Source organism: Diabrotica undecimpunctata, chromosome 2 (assembly GCF_040954645.1).
Source record: "Diabrotica undecimpunctata isolate CICGRU chromosome 2, icDiaUnde3, whole genome shotgun sequence".
NCBI lineage: Eukaryota > Metazoa > Arthropoda > Insecta > Coleoptera > Chrysomelidae > Diabrotica > Diabrotica undecimpunctata.
In genome coordinates, this window is record NC_092804.1 from 59,953,133 (window position 1) to 59,976,315 (window position 23,183).

Below are 23,183 nucleotides of genomic sequence, written 5' to 3' on the forward strand. Positions count from 1 at the left end.
TATGCTACGTCATTTAAGACAGGAGCCAAATGGATGGAATGGCGGTGTCACCATAAGCGGAAGACAAAATCTTTAATTCACCATATGAAGGTGACATAACTATTCTCGCCAACTTAGCAATGGAATCATATCAACTACTGCAGGTAAATAATCGAACACATCGGTTAAAAATATCAATAAATAAGGTAGGTACAAATATCAATAAATAGCAAAAAATGCAATGCTAAGCTGACTAAAATCTGAAGAAGGAATGAAACCAGTGTACCAATAACCAGTGGACTAAAATCAGGCTAGTGAGAAGCCCAGTTTTCTTATATACTTTGGAATGTTGAACCCTTAGGGAAATCGACACATATAAGAGAGCAAATAATAGCCTCTTTGGCTATCCAGAGGAAGAGAATGGGGTACCCTACAAGGTACACCAACCACATCGTCAAGATACACTATTGACATTTCACTATTAGAATGTGAATGTGCAAGATATACGAAAGATCGGGAAAATGGAGGAACATTGACAAGACCAACCTATGATAACTCATGGTAACAGGATACTTGTATCAGGTTAGCGAATAGAATTGAAACAATATTAAAATTTGTGTAAAATATCTAAAGCAATATCTAAACACGAGATCTATGACCTGACTGAGCGGTAGTGGGTCTTTATCTCCAAAACGAAAGGTCATTTTAGAGAGAGATTCCTTCAGGTACCCGAGGATGCTTAACATGAGAGTGAATGAGCACTGTCCTCAGACTATAAAGTATGGTACACTCGGTTCACTGATCCCAGTTCCAACTGTCTAGTAAATTTAGCAATATTTTTTTTACTACGTTGCTATGTAAAAATTATTCATATGCAGTTTATTAACAAAATAAAACTGCATCAATTAAAATAAAAGTTAAAATTTTTATTTTTGAAATTTTATAGTCGTTTATATATTAGTATCTACAAATGGAAAGATTTTAATGAAAATTAATGAATATACAATCCCATTATTCATGATTATTTTTCTTTTTTTTTCAAATGCAAAAAGGCTGCAACAGTAATTTTATTTGGGCTATTAACAGTGAGATTTAGAAATGTCTGTGTTGTATGTTTCCAACAATGAATCTGACAAAATATTCCCAAGCTGAGTGAACGGACTATAGACCGACGAATTGAATATTTACTGCTTGTTAAGAGTTATCTGTTGTACAGTGTGTCCAATAAAAAACTTCAAATTTTCATTGGTTTAACCCAATTGGTTTAACAGTAAATAATCAAGTATTTATTTATTGTATAAAAATCTTTTTAAAATTATTTATCTTTAATGGGAATAAACCACAATTTTAGTTAAAAATACGTTAAAATAAAAGTAGATGCCAATAACTGCGCCTCGAACGTTATCATTTCGTTATTGTATGTTTTGAAGTGTATCCCAATTATCTAGGTGTTGAAATTGTGTCCAAATATTGATATCAATTTTGTAGGAGAAAGTGGTCATACAGCATTCAATGACTCCCTTGCAATATGAATAGTATCTGCCTTTGTTAAATTAGAAATATATTTCTATAGTAGGATCAAAAGAAGGTTTAATCATGTTTATGCTTCATTCAAAATTTACCTCAATCGCATAATCATTTTTCATTTTGTAACGTTATAAACGGCACATATGTTATTTTTTGTTTTACTAATTATTTTATTTCAATTTCTTTCGATTTTATTCATTTATTAATTTTATCTTTCGTTTTACTATTTTTATTCTAAAAATAGTTGGCGTCCAATTCTTTAATCAACTGAATATCATATTTAATCTTTATTTTTTTATTTTTTCACTTTCACTAAATATTCTAATTCCTTTATTCAAACCCTATATTATGTTCTATGAGATGATGGAACATATAAATTTCTATGCCTCACTTCAATAGACAGTAGATCTGTTAGTTGGCAGCTCTGTTCTGTCATGTCACTTCTCTGTCATTGTCACAATTCTGAAGTGGCATATTTTTTATAAATATCGTTCATCTATAAAAGGGCATGCTTGGATTGAAAATTCATTTATAATATTAAATCTTCTCTGGGGTAAGTTATATTTGATATTTAACCAATATCCAGTGTTTTTTATGATTTCAAATTTTATTTAATTTTTTATACATTAATACACAACCTCTTCCGCACATGTTTCTTTTTAAACTTATAATTCGTTCAATATGCAGTTAGTATATTTATTATAATTTAACTAATTTATTTAATAATAATTATACTCATTTTATCCTTGCCAATTTGCTATTTTCTATTTAATATTGTAATTATTTTCATTCGTCATATGGCAAGGAAATATTTTAAAATCTATGCAGCCAAACTTATTGTTCAGACTAACTTCTAAGATAAGACGTTCCCACACCTGAGAGACTGAGCTAAGCGAGGCATAACAATTGTCTCCCAAAGAAAGTTGTGAGTTTTAATGTTCTATATTGGCACCCAACTTTCGGAAGAGTTTTATTGTTTCGGAGGTAGTTATATTGTTATCATTTTTAAAGAAAAATGAGTTAAGTAAATCAGTTTTGGACGATTTAACACCTTCCGAGTTACGTCAGTGCCTCATCTCTAAACACAAAACTGTTAGGAGTCTGTTAGGAGTACAACAAAAATCGCAATATCCTCGCACATACATCCAATTTCTGCATAATTTTTCTTGCTTTAGTCAAATTTGAAATTTGAACTTTTCCATTGAACTGTACGTTTATTTCTTCGAGTCATAATTCTGTATATTTAAATTGCATAGTTTATTAAATTTTTTGACGCGGCATTTTATTCTATAATACTCCAAATCTACTGAAAAATACGAACGGACCGGTAATTCTTTATACTAAATTCTATACACAAGAGTTACCATACAAATATTAATCTTTACTTTTTACAGTATGTAAAAAAAGGCCTAAAATTTTTCTACGAACAGACATAAACCTTGAAATACTACTACCCACATAGGTTTCGTTATTTGTACAGACCTGAGGCAGTAGATGTATTGGAATTTACAGATATTGAAGGTTTTTTATACGAAATATTGCTTATCCTAGGTTCCTGATTTCCTTGTTTAGATCTGTTGTTCTGAAACATAAAAACATAACATTTGCTAAATTTATTGTAATTTTTGCAAAAATAAAACGCACATCTCAAAACACGATAAAAAAAATAAACATCTGGTAAAACTAAGCCTCAACTTTTTACTATGCAACAATTAAAAAAATGTAAAATAAAAATGTACCCAAACAGTACACAAACAAACCACCAAGCTACTTACAAGTCATTTTTCAAAATACGGCTACACTTTTTAAATTAAAATTTGAATCTCTAGCAAAGCAGAATATAAACGAATTTATTATGAATCATGTTACACATTTTGAATGTATTGATGTTACGTGTATTTCTATAATTTTAGTCAACAAAATGATCATTAGTTGCAACTTAACTTCTCTAGTTGCCTTCTCTAATTAATAAAAAAACTAATCGAAGTACAAAAAAAGGTTTCACAAAAGGTTTAAATCAGGTAACTATGTGTTAACGGACTTTAAAGACTGTTTAAACGAAAACCAAATTTAAAGAATACAGTATACAAACTTCTATAAGGAGCACAGCGTTAAACATCTGAAGGGAGGAAGTTATTCATATCCGATTATATAGTAAGTGTGAAGAGAATATTATGGGAAAAACTAAAATGGGATTCAGTAGTGGTCCTGGAACACGGGAAGATCTGTTCGCAAAGCAGGTTATGATTCAGAGACGTAGGGACGTTAATTGTGACATATATATTTGTTTCCTAGTCTACGCAAAAACTTTCTACTGTAGGAGTGGATGAAAATAGATATAAGAATAGTAATGAATTTATATTGCGGACAAAAGGCGAAAATACGAGTGAATGGACAGTATACCAATTCAATTCAAATCCCGAAAAGAGTTCGTCAGGGTTGAGTGCTGTCTACATTGCTGTTCAATCTATACTCAGAACTCAGATTTTTAGAGAGGCGCTAGAAGATCTAACAGAAGGAATCAAGTAAATGGTGAAGTCACAATATACGATATGCAGATGACACCATAATAGCCGAGAGCCTGCAAGCCTTAAATCGATAAACCGTAACAATAAATGAAGAATACGGACTGAAATTGAACATTAGGAAGACGAAATAGATGTTCCTGAGTAAGTCCACAAAGCTCACATATCTGGGGTGTACATTGAACGAAGAATAGGCCCACTCTCAGGAAATAAAATGCCGAATCGAAGGATCTAGAGCCGTATTTGTAAAAATGAAGAATTAACTATGTAGCAAAGATTCAAGTTCACAACTGAAAAGAAGCCTAATTTGAATATATATTTACCCTGTTCTATTATACGGAGTCGAGGCGTGGACTACTTATGAAGCTATAGAAAAAAGAATATATCCACATTCAAAATGTGGATATACCGACGAATTCTCAAAATTTCATGGACCGTAAGAGTTATCAACGATGAAGTACTCAGAAGAATCAATTGTCAACCTGACTTGTTGATATCAGTAAAATGTCGAAACTATAATATTTTGCACACATTGTGCGAAACGAAGGAGAATATGGGTTACTCCAGGGAATGATTGAGGGCAAAAAAGGTTCAGGAAGAATTTCCTGGGTTAAAAACCTACACAAGTGGTTTGGAGCAACATCAATCAAGCTATTCCGCAGCGCAGTAAATAAAGTTCGCATTGCCTTGATGGTGACCAACGTTAGGAACGGATAGGGTACTTTAGAAGAGGAAAAGGGTACTTGTTAAATTCTGACGCCATCGATTTCTAATTTATATCTGCTTGGTTCTTTACTGTTTACTATTATTTTGACATTCTGAGTTAAGATCAACATTTCAAGATTTCTGTTCTTGTGTTGAATCTTTGGACTATATTTTTATGATGAGGACTACCTTCATCTTACTTTATCAATATTGCATCATTAGCGTAACAAAGTATTTTGTCTTTAAATCCGTAAAATAGTTTCGAAACACATTTCAGATAACTGCCTTAATCTGAGCCTTCTATAAATTGCAAGGCATAGCCAGACATTGATAAAGATGTTAATAGAGACATGGGGAATCTAAAATTTGCATTCCACGACATGTCTCCTCAACTAAGCAGAACTCGTTAGCGAATTGTATATAACGTATATATACAACGTAAGTATACATATGTTTGTATGTATACAACGTATGTAAAACGTGTGTATATACCGTATAAACAGATACATAGACGATTTGTACGTGAAATGGAATCTTTACTGTCTTTTTCATTTTATTTTGTCTTTGTTACCCATTCTGTATTTTCTTCTATCCATGAAAATTGAAGTCTCTCAGTCTTACCCCGTTGCCTATGACTAGAGGTTTCGTAAGTGATTCATGTCTTCTTACATCTTGTTGTCTTCAAAACAGGAATTAAATATTTGCTGGTCTATTATACTCTAATAATTTCTCGATAATTTTCTTTATGATACTGCATATTTACACGATAGGTACTTCGGTATAAAAACCTTGTTTATAACCTGCTAAGCAGGTTCGTATTTAACCAGTTGACACCTTAGCCATTTTCTGGCTGTTATTCATTGCTTTTTTTATTAGAAATAAATCCGTTAGTTCTCCATTCTCCCGGTATTTTATTATGTTTTATAATTTGTAATTAATGCTATTCGTTGTTTCGTTATGGCTGCTCCAGAATATTTTAGCAGTTCATTTGATATATCTACTTTACTTACAGCATTTTTAGTTATTCTTCCTGTTAACTGTTCTTTGAAGTTCCTGCCTGTTTATGTTAACTTCCTCGTTTGAAGTTATTTGTGATGTTTTTGATTCTAATATCATTTTTTGTCCCTTTGTATACATCTTTAAATAGTTAATTCATTTTTATCCTTTTCTACGCATCATTATATACTGTACCAAACATGTAGTTAACGGTCATTCCTACGAGTGTAATTGTAGCATTTTTTGTGCACTCAGTATACCATAAAAATGTCATAAGGTTTTTGTTATGAATACTTTGAAACTGCGTTTTATTTTCGATCTAGTATCAATTTAATCCAACTGTTTATTTACAATGAGAAATGCCGGTGACAAAATCTAAGTGTTTGTTTGCTTTTCTCACTTAAATTATTCAAGAATAAGTGCATTAGCATGGCAGCGAGGAACATTTGATTTTACCTCCGTTTAGATTATCGTGGAAGTCAGTATTTCGTTTTTATTCTCGCGAGAGTCAGAAGTCGAATTCTGAATCTGGCGGTGAGCCAGTTTATATCGCACCGGGGTTTTGGTCCCCAGGCGACACGTCACCTGCAGGAACACGGCTTCGTCTATAAAGGTGTTTCACTGGAAGTGTTTTTGTTTTCGTTTTGAGGGAACTATTATGGTTTTCTTAATTTCTGGTTTATCTCTTGTTATTAAGATGATAAAACATGTCGAGCTGACAGTTGTCCCCCAATTCAATGGTTTCCTATGGCAACTTCAATCTGGAACCTCTTGGAAGCAGTTCATTCAGTTGTTCGTCGTTAAAAGAATCCGTATAGACTACTATCAAAGTGTATGATGAAAGAGTCATAATTTACCGTAAGTCATTTTAATTATTTTTGTTATCTGCTAAAGAAGATTAACAATTTAGTGGTTAACTATATATTGTTTTAGAAAAAGACTAAACCTAGTTGGTATATTTTTTTATATCTTTTATTATCTAGTATCATCGACTTTTCCTTCAACTTTCAACTACTTCAATGTAATTTCTTATCTACTTTCCTTTCAGTTATGAAGATTTTCTTTTTTTTACTTTCTTTCTGACTCGGTTTTGAATAAACCGTTTCAGTATCCTCAGTCTAGATATGTTCCCAACGCTCGCCGTTGTGCCCTTTAAAACACAGAGGAACAACCAGTCTGCTATCCTGCGACCGAGACATCGTGCTTGGCTCCGAACGCATTAATAAGATCCACTAGTGTCACAAGTACTGCCATAAAGCCCCGGGTAATCAACCGGCTTTAGACCCGGTTAAAATCCTGGTAATTAATAACAGATTTTAAGCTTGACTTTAAGAGAAGCAATGAAACACGCAAAAAATTAAACTCAAATAACATATTGATCCATTTAACAGAAGAACGACTTGATTGTATACAATACACCTGAAAAAGGCTCGGTAATAACTATATGTAACATCAAATTTGACAAAAAAGAAGGAAATATTTCAAAATTTACATGATTCAAATATTTATAAATCGTTTTAAAATATTAAGGAGCAATTATAACACCTGCTTTACTTCTTTTGAGCTATCAATTATAAATATTCTTCTAGCTAAACTGAACGAAGGTTATGTTTTAAGTAAAAATAAATATAACACGCAAAAAATATTGGTAATGTTCATATTTTGGGCTATTAAAAGTTGCCTTGACTTTTTTCAAACTAGCATTTTTCTAATATTTCACTGATAATCAGGTAAACTAGAAATTACGCCCACGTTCAACAGGTTGTCGAACTATTCATTTCCGACAAAAGCTTAACACTAGGCCTGACGCAGTTTTATAAGAAATTTTTGCCGGCTGCTACAGTCGCTCAGTGGTTCCTTAATGATCCACCTTTTACTTATTTTTTTTTAAATGTTTAGCTCTAAACTATGAAACCACTGTACAATGTATTCGGTATTTATAGACACAATGCACAATCGTTTCTACTATTTTGAAATCTATTGCATAACTATTAAACTCTGTTAAATATACGGTATGTTCAAAAAGTCGCTCCACAGTAGCCCCATGGCGTATTGTAAAAAGGTCTAGGATAATTCCCCTTTATGAATGAGTCCGCCAGCATTCCTTTGTTTCGATTTTATTAGATGGCGTCAAGTAAATTGTTGTGTCGTTATAAAGCATGTGATAGATGTGCAGACTTCGATCGTCAAAAATTTAATTCAGTTTCGCCAAAGGCAAACATTTCACATCACAATACATGGTGAAATTTGATTGGAAAATTTAGAAGTACGGCTTACGTCGTAGATCCATTAAGTGATCGTTCGATTCGTCGACTCGATATTTCCGATAAGAGCGGACGAGCCCACTGAAAAAACTCGAGAAGGAAACATATAACTGTAAGGACTGCAAGGTAATAATTAGTGAGACTGTGAGCCAACAACAGAAGTTGCTTGTTCTGGACATCGAACTAAAAAGCGAAATTAAACCAAAATGTCGACAAGGACCAAAAAACCACGGTAGATGTTAAAAGATGAGAAAGAAGGTATATTTAAGGCCAAAATAGTAGAAAATATGTACTAGGACATGAAATGAAGTTCTAATACAATTTGAAGAAATATGCCAGTATTATAAGAGATACTGCCATTGAAATACTTGGAAAACCGCCAGGAAAGAAATTTGAAAATAACGAGACCTGAAGGAGGACAAACAAAGTCCAAGAAAATATAAAGGAGAAGAGAACATAAAATGAAGTTCTAATACAATTTGGCATACAATTCTATAAAGCTGTCATAAAACCAGCTATGACGTACGGTAGTGAATGTCGGACAGTTCAAAAGAGAATCAACAAATGCATGTGGCGGAAATTGAGAATGCTTATATGGATGAATGGAGGGATAAAAAAAGGATAAAATTAAGAATTGAGTACATTAGAGGGGTCTAGGGGTGGCACCAATTGTCAAAATGGGAGAGTGTAAGTTAAGACGGCTTCGGGCATGTTCAAGTCGAGACGTTAATCAGGCAATACAAAGAATTGCTTATTTACAAGTTCTTGGAAGGAGTAGGAGTGAAAGACCAAAGAAGACCTGGAGAGACGCTTAGATATGGCCTATCGGTACAGGGGATTGATCTTAGTATGATCTCAGATTGAAACTTATGGAGAAATGTAATTAGGGAAGTCGACTCCCATAGGGATAAATGCAAAGATAATGATTGTAAAAGTGACGATCCTGAAAGAACAAAAACCCACTGATCAAGGCAAGAAAATGCAGTATTCTGAGTGGTTTAATAATTTCATTTAACAAGATGGAATCGAAGCTGTCCACCGACAATCATATAATTTCACAGTGAAAGCAACTGTCTATTCAGACCGTCCAAAATCCATCATGAATTTTCAAGCAATAATATACTTACAGCTCATATTTCACTGAGTTTTAATGAACATTCCACCGTAAATTTTACTGAGAAGGGACTTTTTGAATAGTCTTTGTTCAAATTAAAGCATTCTATTGATACATTCGTTTGATTGAATATAAGGTTCGTATTAATCTTTTATTTGATATTTTTAAGCATTAAATAAATTACCTTCGTTCTGTTTAGGAAACTAATAAAACAATATTTCCGTACCAATCACCACAAAAAATCATTTATAGAAACAAAGCTCACAACATGATCTAATTTCTTCTGAAAATTGATCTATTTTTCCCTTGTTTTAGTAATTTGTTATCTTATTGCAGAATAACACCTCTTTTTTCTGAATTAAAGAAATAATCAATTCTTGATACGAGAATAACACACATTCCTTCTTCCATAACCCACATAAGTGTTTGTGTTCAGTTGTTAAAAAGTAATAATCTTTAGTATATTTCAAGCCAAGGTGGTAATTCTTATGCTAGAATAGTAGACACTATTTAAACTCTTCGGTTAATCTAGCTGAATATTTTTATTTCAAATTTTTTTATTAAAAAATCCTTTTTAAAAGAATCCTTACGGCCAACATCACAGAACGTTTTCGGACTGATTAGTCCCTCTTCAGGGTTGTTACTAGGTGTACATGTTTATAGTCACCAAATATGTGGGGACAACTGTTTAAATATTTTTTAATTGGTAACAGATTACATTGTTGCTGATAATTATGTGGGATGCTAAAACTTTAAATAGATTTACTTCATAGCAACGTAAGATCCAAGAGGGTTGCTGATCCTGAGACGTACGGACTTTACGTAGCAACTCCTAAACCAATAGTTGCTACCTAAAGTATATTTAGAGACTACATCTCAGGACCACCAACCCTAATTGAGAGCTTACGTTGCAATGAAGTAAATCTACTTAAAATTTTAACATCCTACATAATTTTCAGCAATGATTTAATTTATTAGCAATTAAATAATATTTAAAAAGTTTTCATAAATAATATTTAAAAGGTTTTCACCCAAATATTTGCGCTATAAACATGTATACCTAGTAGCAGCACTAATGGACTAATCAGTCCGAAAACGTTCATGGTGTACAGCCGACTACAGCAAATCCTTGCGGATTTCTATTTCATTTCCAAAATTCTCCTAATTTTTCTCCAACGTTCCAATTTTTATTTCTTTTATCCGATTTAAACCTTGTTTCCTTAAATGTTAATCTAGCAATATCCAAAAAAACTCCAACTATTAAACTAAGAATATAATCGATTCTTGTACTTTATGAAAAGTGTAAAAATATAAAATACACAATTTTAAAAATTAAGAAAATAATAAGTAGGATACAATATTAAAAAAATATATTGGCTTACCTATAATAATAAAATAATAAGTGATGGATTTGACCATTACTTAATGGAAGTTCATTTTTTCTAAGAATAAAACAGTGAAAACTTTTATTTTCTACACTTTCACAAAATTTATTACAATTTAATTTCACTACAGCTGTTTCGGAAGAGTGCCTGCATCACCTGAGGAAGGCACTCTGCTGAAACAGCTGTACTGAAACTAAATTGTAATAAATTTTGTGAAAGTGTACAAAACAACAGTGTTCAGTGTTGTATTCGTAAATAAAACAATATGTTTGAAAGTTTTGACATTATTTAGATTTTGTCTAGATCTTTTTGGCTATCTTAATACCTCAAAAAAAAAATACAGGAATGTTAAAAACAACAAGGAACAAAATAAAAAATAATCTTTTTGTATCACTGAATTTTCAATTAATTACTACCAATAGATATTTGTGCTCAAAAGTACATGAAAAATTGTATGGTACATTATATTCGTGGTTTATACGCTACAATCGATCACTGAGTATTGCCTTTGAGTATCTATGTTATTTGTAGTCTCTTGTGATCCCCGGGATGTACTGGTTGGTCTAAATCGATATGGAAACAGACACATGACAGCTACAAATAGCACAGATATTCGAAGATCATCAGTGATCGATCGCAGCAACAGAAGATTACATCTACACTCGCTCACGCATTACGTTTAATAGTGTCTCCCGCAGTCCTAGGGGAGACGTCAGGAAAAAACATAAATTCAAGACCACAACCTATAAACCCCTAATGTAATGTACCATTTCGATGCATTGGTCGCGAAAGCCTACACTTCCTTATAAAAAATAACTTTCTACTTTGGGAAGTTCGGATTGGGTGAGAGAAACCAGAGAAGAGAGAAAGACTATTGCAATTTTGTATACATGAACAAAAGGTAGTAAGCAACACCTTATGTAAACTGCCAAAAGGAGAAGATTATTCACATGGAAAGCACCAGGACACGTAGGATCGAATAACCCGAAATCAAATTGATTACATTCTTGTCAATAAAAACTTTAGAAATGGGATCAGAAAAGACTGACCAGGTGGCGATGTAGCATCCGATCACAATCTTGTGGCCATAAACATGAATATAGGACTAACAAAAAACAGCAACAACGTAATTATACCAAAGTTGCTATTAAAAAATTACAAGAACCAGATACTGCTCAAATTATAACCCAGTTAAATAATCAAAAATTGCATGATCTCAAAGAAGAAAACATAGTGGAGTGGAAGATCCACATATGCAATTTTCAAAAATTAAAGAAATAATAGTAAACACCCAAAACGAAACTTTAAGTAGAAATAATCACCAGAAAAAAAAAACAAAAAAGGATACAGGAAATTCTGACACTGATGGATGAACCTAGGAAACATAAACACAAGAATGATATATAATACAAGAAAATTCACAATGTCATTAGAGACATCTAAGGATGTCACAATTTTTCAGGCGGAAATATCGGCGATCCATCACTGCGTGGAAGAAATAGAAAGACAGAAAAGAACGCATCGTTCAATTGCCATCACACCGAGATTATGTTTTAAATAAACTAGAAGACCCTAGCAAGATTACGGTAGCCTGGGTACCAGGTCACGGGGGTCATAAGGGCAATGAAAAATCAGATGAAATGGCCAAACAAGGCTCATTAATGCCATTCGTTGGACCGGAACTCTTCTGTGGCGTTGCAAAGGCAGTAACAAGAACAGCTACAAGAAAGTGGGTAGCACACAAATCTCAGGAATGGTGAAGAAATTCAACAGTCTCGAAAGTTCAGTCTCGAAGCTATTAGATCTTTTAAAAAGGGTCAGGCTAGAGAAAGCTCCCATTCAAAGAAAATAAAGTATTCAAAACGGTTTAGGGTATTCAATTTATACTCTGAATACTTTTCCGTGCATTGGAAGAAGGGTCAGCTGGAATAGCGATAAAAATGGAAATCTTGGTAACATCAGATATGTTGACGCTACAGCTATAATAGCCAACAATTTGACTCTTTGATAAAGTATCTATGGTGATTATGACGCACGGTTTATACATCAATTTCAGGAAAACCAAAATGATGGTCGTTTCAAAAAAAGTTAACAACTTTAACAAGTGTGAATAATCAGTTTTTAATGGAAAGGTCACTGAGCGGTTTTTCTAGGTAAAAATATCTTTGAACTATTGTCAACGAGGTGAAAAGAAATTTGTTCACGCATTGAACAGGCACTAGCTGTGTTCGTCAAAAATGAAAAAACTGGTGACAACACCGTATCTTTCTATGATTCTAAGAATAGAATGACTAGGTGTTCTGCATTTCTTATACTTCTTATACTATATGGTGGGGGAAAGCTGGACACTAAATAAGGAACTTCTTAAAAATATTATTTGGGTCTACAGACGCATTGTAAGAGTGTCCGGGACGGATAGAGTCACGAATCAGGCAGTGCTGTAAAGACTGACTATTGATTCTGAAATAATGTGTACTATAAAAAAGAGAAAACTTGAGTTCTTTGGCCACGACTCTAGAGGCACAAGGCACAAAGATAGTTAGGAATGACATATATTGAATTATTCCCTGCAGCATTTTCGAAAGTGCAAATAGGCATGTTGATCAGCAACCTCCACAGAAGACGCTGGATGTAAGAAGCACTTTATTATGGGCGCCAGGGCATAAAAGACAAAGAATAACCTATTCTGTGGCACCCCAAGAATAAGCATTTCTATGAGATAGAGACGATTAAAACGAATGCGACAATGGCACTGACGTCCCAAAAAGTTAATTTGGGACTTCTTTAGTGATTGGGGATTCCTTCTAAGGATGCCACGAGATAAAGCGTTGTGCATTTACGAACAAAGATAGGATATTTTTGGGACAAATCTCATATTTCGAACAGATTATATAAGAAAATTTTTATTTCAAAACTTATCAGCGATTATGATGAAGACGATTATATTTACAAACGATATAAGATTAAATAAAAATCTAGCGGAATATTCGTGACAAGTGATAACTACTGAGATAAAAAAGATTTATAACACAGAACGAGGTGGAGCAATATGCATTGCATATGTATATTTGACAAGAAATATCAGAAATATCTGAATAAATAGTATGGTAGGAATTTAAAAAAATTGATATCCAGGATAAAAAATGATGGGTTAATCAGCACCACCGTAACTAAAACATGACAACAAAACTTAGATAATCCACTCTATATTCTTAAAATTAAGTATTTTGTATTTTTACACTTTTTTATTGTCATCAGAATCAAAAAAATGTTTAGTACTTTATTTACTCAAACAACGTACGAACACTGAAAACAAAATCTATTAAAAAAAAACTCGCTATCTGGGTACGTGCATACCTTGAAGCATAGAATGTTGGGCATGCATAGGGCCGAACCATGGCTTACCTCGGGACTTCTTGCCAATGGGCTATCACAAATTTCCATTTCCACGTCTGAGAACAAAATATAAAAAAATGTTGAAGGATTATATCCCGAAGACAAAAAGTTTAATCACGTAAAATGAAAGCGACACCCAATATTAAATGTTCTACAAAGCAACTTGTAGTTACTTATCGATTATCGTTATTTTCATAGTCGCTAACATTTTGTAAGATTAAACTCGATGCTTAGTTTGATACGTTATGTAAAAAACACTACATAGAGTTATGTCTTTTTAATTATTTTGATTTGACTCGATAAAAAATAGGTGTACCATTAATATGAAAACGTTTTACTATAATATAATATCGTAAAAAGTAGTAGAATGTAACAAATTATCTCGACGACACGTCATGTGAAATTTAAAACTGAACTTAGCTTACGCGGAATAAGATGAATGTCAAATCTAGAATAAACAGTTTTTTTATTTTATAATATTCCATTTCATCGCATTGGCTTCCTGCTCAGCACCAATTTCTACAATTCGCCTACTTTAACAATTCTGTTTCGACAACATTAGCAAATATCAGTTTGGTTTAAGATTGTCTCAAATCTGTGTCTTTTAATTTAAATTACCCTATCTCTTCTATATGAACCGTTTTTCTGGCCCAATAATTACATTGTTACTATTTTGAAATAAATACTTACTTTTTCCTAAGAATTGTTATTATTTTCTTAAATACTTATTAACATTGTTAATATTTTGAAATAAATACTTACTAAATACTTAGCACACAAATGACGCTATATAATATTCGCTATTTATGGATATTGCTCCCTTAACCTTCCAATGGGCGCGCGATTTAATTTCTTTTGAGCGGGTGCTTGTCGATAATTTTACGTCTTTTTGTAAATAATGTTTTTTTTTAATAAATTTTGATAAATTGTTATCAGGATATAATGAAATTATATTTTACGGTATTTTAAACTGATATTTTTTATTTAAACAACACTTATAATATGTATAATACCAAACAAAAATATAATACTTTAATGCACTTGCCTCATTATAAATATAGCGTCGGTGCATGATCTTCCCTACCTAAAACCTTGTTGTTCTTCTGCTAGTGTTATAATTTCATTCAGTTTATTTGCTGTCACTTTGGTTGTTAATTTTAGAGTTGTATTTAATACATTAAATTCCTCTGTAATTTTCTGGGTGCGATTTGTCTCTCCCTTTTTGAAGAGAGATATTAGGATGCTTGATCTCCATTCTTGAGGAATTCTGTTTTGCTCTAGTATTTTTTGGATTAGTTGATTTAATGCATTAACACCTGCATTTTTATATGGGGCAGAAATCTGATCACTAAAGGTAATAATGTTAAACTGCTTTGAAGCGGCTGGAGTGGTTGAAGCGACGAATGGAGCATTCTACCAAAGTTATACTCAGTTATAAGAGTTATAGTATAATAATTCATCATCCAGTTGTATATTTTAATATCAGCTTAATTATTACAAAAATGTAATGATAAATACTAAAGTGTCTAGTTATTATTAGTGGCACCTATTTTTTAAGAAAGCAAACCAAAATTTAACATTAAATAAAGAACAAATTACTCTTATTATAAATACGAGCAAAAAAATGTTAAATTGTCAGCATAACAAGCAATTTTACAGATCACCAACCAAATTAAAGAGTACAGTTTCTACTCTTATGTTTAAATACCTGGTTCGATCTCTATCTCTGCCTTGGGAACCACTTCTATGGTCTCAGGCAACTCATAGGCGTAGAGCTCTGTAGCAGTAGTGGGGTTGATCTTCGCATCGTCGGCGGGAATATTACAAATCTGACTGGAAGCTACTTCGGCTACCAGAAGACTTTGGGGTTTGATGCCACTTATGTTGAACAAATGTTCCTTCAGTTCTATATATTTAGCTTCTGATTGAAGGCGCATACCATATTTTACGGGACATTCTCCATTTAAACGCACCACTGTAATATAACATTATATTAAAACATTGATGATGGTATAAAATATGGAACAAGCAAAAAATATTTGGGTCGCCAAGATACCAACATAATACAAAATCAATTAAAGACAAAGAAGCATAGAACAGGGCTAAACAGGAAGCACGAAATACAATAAATCACCTAAAAATGAGGTGTAACGAAATAGACGGATGTATTGGCGGAAGAAGATGCACAGAAGCATGGTGATTAATTAACAGAGTGAGATCAACGGTTACTGAAAAAGTATCATTTCCAAATATATCAGAACAACACTACAAAAACCTATTAACTGAAACAAAACCACAATACATTCAGGAAGAACCATTGGTTGACATTGAAGAATAACAGGTGCAAATAGCCGTAGAAATGATTATATGGTAATTAGCAAACTAAAAAATGGAAAATTATGTGGACCAGAGGATGTGTAACGTAAAATTATTAAAAACATTTTTTAACATAAATCTTTAACAAATGTCTGGATAGTCAAGGAAGTTCGTAACCAATGGAAAGTGGCATACATATCGTCCTACTACAAAAAAAAAGGCAACAAAGAAGACTGTCAGAATTATAGGGTTATATCAGTCACCAGCACAATTATCAGATTGTATAGAAGGATATTGAGAGATCTAATACTAGCAGAATTTATAGAAGAAGAAGAGAAAGTCAGATTTTGAGCCGGAAGATCATTGGGAATCCCCATTCGGAATTTTTAACTTTTATAATGTTTTTTTTGTTGTATAGATATAAAAATGGTGGTTCATGAATGTATGCAGTAACTTATGCTTCTTTTCCTCTATAAAGTTTTTGTGATACAGGTTTTACCTCAAAAATACAGATACCCGATTGGACAAAAAAATATTATTAAAATGATTTGAATTAAAATGATTTCCAAAGTATACAGATACATTGAGTATTTTTTATCCTTCCCAAATATGGAAACCATTCCTGCAGAATATGGTATTCAAAGTGTTGTTCTAAGTATGGAAATATTTTTTTTCTTCAAACGTCAAATAATGATGACATTACTTATCTAACTTGATCCTGTCAAAGTTTGATGCCTCCGCCGGCAGCAGTTTTTTTCCCATTTCTTTACGGCAGAGGGAAAAATGTTGTCATGACAACAATATGAAACATGTCACAAAGCAAAAATACAAATGTCATTAACAACAATTAAACATCATTTTTATTTATAGTAATATTAAAAGTACAATTAGTTAATGAGGCATTTTCAAAATTGAAACCGTGCAAAAATGTTCCCGACTCTTGATACGCATTGGTAATTGTTGATGATACTGATGATCGAGAACAACTTTCAGCAATCATTCCCGATGTTGGCGAATCATGAGGGTTTAAAATTTTTTGAGCATTATCGTTCTTATCGGACTTGGAGGGCCCCAAACGTGCTACTGCATCATTAGCCGCGGACTCAATTTCGTTTAGGTTTTCCATTTTCGCACTAAATTTGCGCTTGCGGTTGCTGTCTTTAATAATTGCAAACAACTGTGAAACAACTGTAACCAGGGAGACGCAAATCCCACCGACGACTTAATTATTTTAATTTCTAACATCTAGACGACTTTGATAGTTGTCACAGTTAATTTCGAGTAAAAATAGCATACGAATTGTACTATTTATGGTTGAAAATTGCTACGTTTGAAGAAAAAATAGTATACTTTATTCGGCAAGAAGTGACTTTTCTTGACTTGCCCTCTATTACGCGCCGAACGAAGTGAGGCGCGTAATAGAGGGCAAGTCAAGAAAAGTCATGCTTCTCCGCCTCATAAAGTAATATACTATTAATTTTTGTTTTAACGGACCTGACTTTTTCTCATTAATGTCCTTCAAATTTCAGGAGAATGGGGTCTTTTAGAAAATTTACCCAAATTATTCACTACGCTTCCTAGATTTCATCCTCTGTTTACTTCAGTCGTCTGTATATCGTCTCAATTTAAAATGTTTCCTGTCGTTGATTTACCATTGGATGCTGCCAGCAGAAGAAAGCAAACTGGCAAACATTCAAAATGCTAGTCAGTGAACACATTGGCACAATTACAACAACCAACGATGTCAATGAACTGGAAGAAAAAGTCGCCACCATTTAATTAATTTTTTCTGAGTTTTAAGTTATCAAAAAGAGAATTTTTCTATAGATAGCCCAGATGAAACAGCCACGATTCCTGAGCATTGAGGCCGTGCACCGTTAGGTATGGTCTTGGTGACCAGAACCTCCAGGTGGTCGACTGGCGAGGTAGGAAAACACCGTTTACCGGGTTGGCACACACAAAACTCCAGCGCTGAGAGCCAGTGACCAAAGTAAAAAAGGCTCGCTGAACGGGCACACATTTGGAGAAAGAAGCAATTCTAGAGGCGTTTTAAAAAGAAAGGAAAACAAGAGAGAAAGGTGCATAATGTCACCTCTACCAAAGTGGCATCGGCACAGAAAAGTCTCTCGGATGCCATATTTCTTATGACATCCAAGATCAAAAACAAGTAAAGCTTTCCCAACATTATGTCTGCGATTGGGGAAGGGTGGAGATAGCTTGGGGGGTCACGACGTCTTTGATCTTCGCATATGAGAACATCTTACTCTAGGAGCTGGAATTTACTTTGTTGTGTGTGTATGTGTCTGTGTGGATGCTGTGTTATTTATTTATTGGTTAAATATCTTTTTGAATTTTGCATTATGATCAGTTTTATGAATTCGTCTTTATATTTTTAGTTTTTCTTTTTTCTTTCTGAATAAAGCGATTTTGTAGCGATTAAATTGGAAGAATTGTGGTAATCATCGTAATTACGGGTCTGGGTTTTCTGTAACAATTCTTCGTAGTTTGATACGATGGGAAATTGTAGTATTAAATGGAAACATACTATAAAAATGCAAATATATAGTATTAGAATTATCATTTTGTATCATACGGGATTGTCGACGAGTTAAGTTTAAATAATAACACAAAAAGGCAAATATTTTAAATTTTGTGTAAAAAATCATTATTTACCTAAAAAAATTCAAAGAAAAATGTGGTACTGGATACCGATGCTAAACATATTTTTAAGAAAAATTACGTGGTACACACACAAGTAATATAATAAAAGACTTACCTAAAACTTCACACAATGTATAGCTTTCCATAGGCAAAGGCAAACTGAGTACGTTGAAAATGTCAAATCGTACTGATTCATGTCCGCATGTTTGACATGTCACCTACAAAAAAAAAAGTTGATTAACCGCTACCTAATTAAGAATTTCTAATAATATACTTTATATTTATTCTTTTTTAAATTTTAGACACACCCGAAATTTTATATTTCTTTTGACACTAAGAAATGTGAAGAAGTTTCAATCCCTAAGTCTCATTTTACGAGAACAACAATATAATAATACAAAAAGGACACCTAAAAGGAGATAAGAAAGAAAAACTTAATGTATATAAAGAGCATTAGGAAGAAGGAAGGCTAGGATATATAAAAAACAGGAATGAAACATTGGGTATGAAAAAGAAAAGGTATGAGAAATTATTGACCAAAATCATATGACGTTCCAACTGAAGAAGAATTAAAAAGTAACAGGATATATAAAGAATAACGAAAGTGCCGGTAGGAATGATATTCTAAGTAAACAAATTAATAATACGCGGAAACAAACTTAAGAACAAGAGGAAATGTCAGAAAAATGTCGTCAATCTATTACGTGTCCAACATGCAAAAAATACGATAAAACAAAATGTTGTATTACAGAAGCAATGCTTGATGTAATATATGAATTCCTTGCAGAGTTATTAGATGCAGATTAAATCATGATCATTTGTACAACAGCCCTTTATGAGCCAAAGCGTTCTTTAGAACATTCCCCCATTCCATTCTATCTCTAGCAACTTTTCTCCATCCTTTACGTTATATGTTAGCGTAGTAAAGTTTTCTTTACATTTCCAAATATTTTTCCACCAACTACATCAACCTCAGAATCAGTCTCTTTTCCCTTTCGAAAACCATACTGGGATCGGCTAAAATATGCATCGCATTTATTATGAATTCTGTTGTGAATGATTCGCATAAAACTTTTTGCAGCGAGACTCATTAGTCTTATCTTTCTAGGCTCCTCACATTTTCGTGCCTTATTTCTTTTGGGGAGGGCTATGTATGTGGAAAGTTAGCCAGTTCTGTGAGGTGAGAGCGTTCCTGTTTCATATATTTGCCATTCAAGAGCTACGTTAATTTTGTTAACTGTTGTTTCACTGAGGTGTTTGAAGTGTTCTGCTACTAAAAAGTCTGCTCCAGGAGCTTTGTTGCACTTTGTTTCTTTTATATATGGGGAGATTGTCTTCTTTTTCAATTGGTTTTCTGTCATGTTGTCTGCAAATAATGTGTCTACCTCTTCGCTCCTTTTGTTTTGCCATTGTTCCTTTGAAGCCAGTTGAGGCTTAGATATGCCTGGCGATTTTTGTTTTTTTTTGGCTATATATTGTCTGTCATCCAGGGTTTTTTTTTTATAGAATTTTGCCTCCCTATTTTGGCTTCTGCTTATGTTTCTTTAAGACTTGTCAAAATATTCTCGGCAGTAGACGAAGGCTACTTGCTTCCCCTGTGGCTTTATTTGCATCTGCTTGTCCTCTTATCTGTTCTATTTGTTCATCCTTTACAAGATAGTTTCGAAATAGATTCCCCATGTCTCTATTAACATCCTTATTATCCTCTGGCCATGCCTTGCAATTTTTAGAAGGCTCCAGATTAAAGCAGAAATCTGAATTTGTTTCGAAACTATCTTACCGATTTTTCTATCAGATGTCGCTATTGCTTCCATAACGAAGCCATGTTATTGTTGCTTCCTAATAAGACAGAGAAGATTATTTTTCACGTTAAGAACGGCTATGAATAACTATTCTGATGAGACTTATTAAGTCGAAATACGTATCAATAGATACATAGACGCTTTGAACGTGAAATCAAATCTTTTCTGTCTTTTTCATCGAATTAAAAATATTTGCGGCCACTTTTTCACTGATAACCTATTATCAATGTATTCTCCTAATTTTAAATGTATGTAAAAATGTGAGTTTGATTAACTCCATTATAACCGTAGTGATCCTGCAGTAGGACCTAAGACTATGAGGCCATCTCCCACTTACGAGTTCCAGTCTCCCACAAATATGTGGACAGCATTGTTGTTCATGTGTTTTTGAGCCTGTTTAATATCAGCATAAAAATCCTTAACACCTCTTCTGTGCTCTATGGTAGGAATTCTCAATTCTCAATTGGTAGGAAACTTTTTACCTATTAGTTCATTTCAGCTGTGAATAGCATTCCAACCCCATACTGCGCAGCAGTATCGTCGCCTGAGTAGTAAAATACGTTCCAGTTATTTGTCACGATGTCACCTTGCCCCGTCCATCTCACTTCACTCATTCCCAGTATGTCCCATTTCATTCTACTCATTTCTGCTTCCACATTCGATAGATTTCCTAATCTATACAGTGTTTTCACATTTCATGTGGCAATTCTGATTTTTCTCCCGGAGATTTTTCCTCTGACCACTGAAGGTCTGTAGGAAACTGGGGGAAATGATTTTCTTGGAAAAAATTAATGGAATGGTTTCTCACTTCTCTATGCTGTGGACCGAATACTGTTGGTTCATCCGCTATCAAAATGTTTCCATTTCCGGAAAAAAATGGTGTTCACGGTAGCCGTTCCTGACCTGGAGAACGCCGCTGCCGGTGTACTGGTTTCGGTGCACACCGAGTTTATTTCCCCAGTACCACCTATATCTGGAGTCATTTCCCTATCTGCCACCTGGGGATGTGCCCGAGGGGGGACTAGCAACCCACACGTCAACTAGTAAAGAGGAAAATCTTAAAGCAATACTGTGAAAATTAGTAATAAACATACCTTGCTCTTTAATTGTCCATAAAAAAGATCAGTGATGATCGAGTGATCTCTAGACAAATGCTGTTCCCATGCCTCTTCCGCAACGATTTCATCCGGTCTACCGTTACTATCTTTCAGTGCTGTGTACTGTTTAACAGCTACTCTATTTAAATCTTCATGAAGCGTGTCCAGAAGCCAAGCAAGAAGTTCCTAAAAAGTAATGAAATAAAGGATATTATACAAAGTATATTAATTTAAAACAAACCTGTGAGTCATGTTGTCCACCATCTTGAAAGTACGGCGAATATTTGGTTACTAGGTATCTTAGTTTCAAAGGTGCTACACTTCTGGTTGATCCTGCCCACAATTCTCTACAAAGCTCCGCGTAACGTCTGGCAACAGCTCCTTTGGAACCGGATGGGTTTGTAATGTTTAACTCTGACAACTGATTGTCTCTTCTGAAGTAAAGTGTTAAAGGTCGGGTGTTCGATACAGCTTGAAGAGCTGCGTTCATAAAACAAGTGTTGCCTAAGTTGTGAAGGCCGGTAGCACCTGTAAAATCATTACATTATATTACTTAAGTTAGAAATACTTACATAGAAATAAGAACTTCTTTTGTGATAGTATATTATTTATTAAAACAATTTTACTGTTACTCAGTAGGCTGTTACCATTAGTTGCACTAAGTTGTCCACCCTTTCGAGGAGAGAAGATGTATGTTCCCTTCATGTTAAATCTTATAACATCTACTTAGTGTCATTAATATTTCACAATGATTTTCATATAAGAAAAGGGTTTCTGCATCTGTTTACGTAGCTAGTTTCAACTACTTTTAATACTTTTTCACCAATGATGGTGCGACTGGACCGAAAACGTTTTGAAGATTTGTAATCCTTTTGGATAAAATTTTTAAATTATTTTAATAAATAGTATACCATTATACAAAAAAAGTTCTTACTTCTATGTAAGTTTTTTTAAACTATGGTATACAGCCAACCACTAGGATTTTGTCTTTTTACTTTGAGAATTACTAGTTTTAATTATAATTACCTTCTGGAAGAAAAATAGTAGGTCTTCTTTCAACGCTAAGACCAACTTCATGTCCTCCGCCAGCCACTAACTGTCCTAGTTCTTCGGGCCAAGTTTGATCTTTATTTCTCACTTCAAGAAGTACTTGGTCCGCATCCATAATTCCCAGCTCTTCCAAAGTGGCATTTTCGTCATCTAGTAGGCTCGCCGCATGCTCCCTAAGCCACCAAAGTCTGGCATCTTCCAATCGTAGGCTCAGACGATGACATAAAAAATCAGTAACTTGTTGAACAGTGGCAAGTCGCGAAAATGCTGCTGTATGAGCAAGATAACGTCGAGTACTAGCATTAACTGTTGATGTCAAGCCTGCAGTACTTAATGCTGCCGCACCATAACTAGAATATAATAAAA

At 33.6% G+C, this 23,183-nt stretch overlaps 1 protein-coding gene across 4 annotated transcripts in view; it reads right to left on the reverse strand.

Moving 5' to 3' along the window:
* LOC140434618 (ubiquitin carboxyl-terminal hydrolase 32-like) overlaps window positions 1-23,183 on the reverse strand; it is a 186,110-nt gene that overhangs the window by 33,107 nt on the left and 129,820 nt on the right. For 2 of the 4 annotated variants that reach the window (XM_072523009.1, XM_072523008.1), the window contains exons 10-16: window positions 22,794-23,167; window positions 22,009-22,295; window positions 21,765-21,953; window positions 18,984-19,086; window positions 15,600-15,866; window positions 13,853-13,947; window positions 2,989-3,088 (exon numbers count right to left, since the gene is read on the reverse strand). In XM_072523009.1, coding sequence (XP_072379110.1) covers window positions 2,989-3,088; window positions 13,853-13,947; window positions 15,600-15,866; window positions 18,984-19,086; window positions 21,765-21,953; window positions 22,009-22,295; window positions 22,794-23,167 — 1,415 coding nt within the window. The remainder of the gene's footprint in view (window positions 1-2,988; window positions 3,089-13,852; window positions 13,948-15,599; window positions 15,867-18,983; window positions 19,087-21,764; window positions 21,954-22,008; window positions 22,296-22,793; window positions 23,168-23,183) is intronic. The other 2 variants (XM_072523010.1, XM_072523011.1) reach the window with 2 other exon arrangements.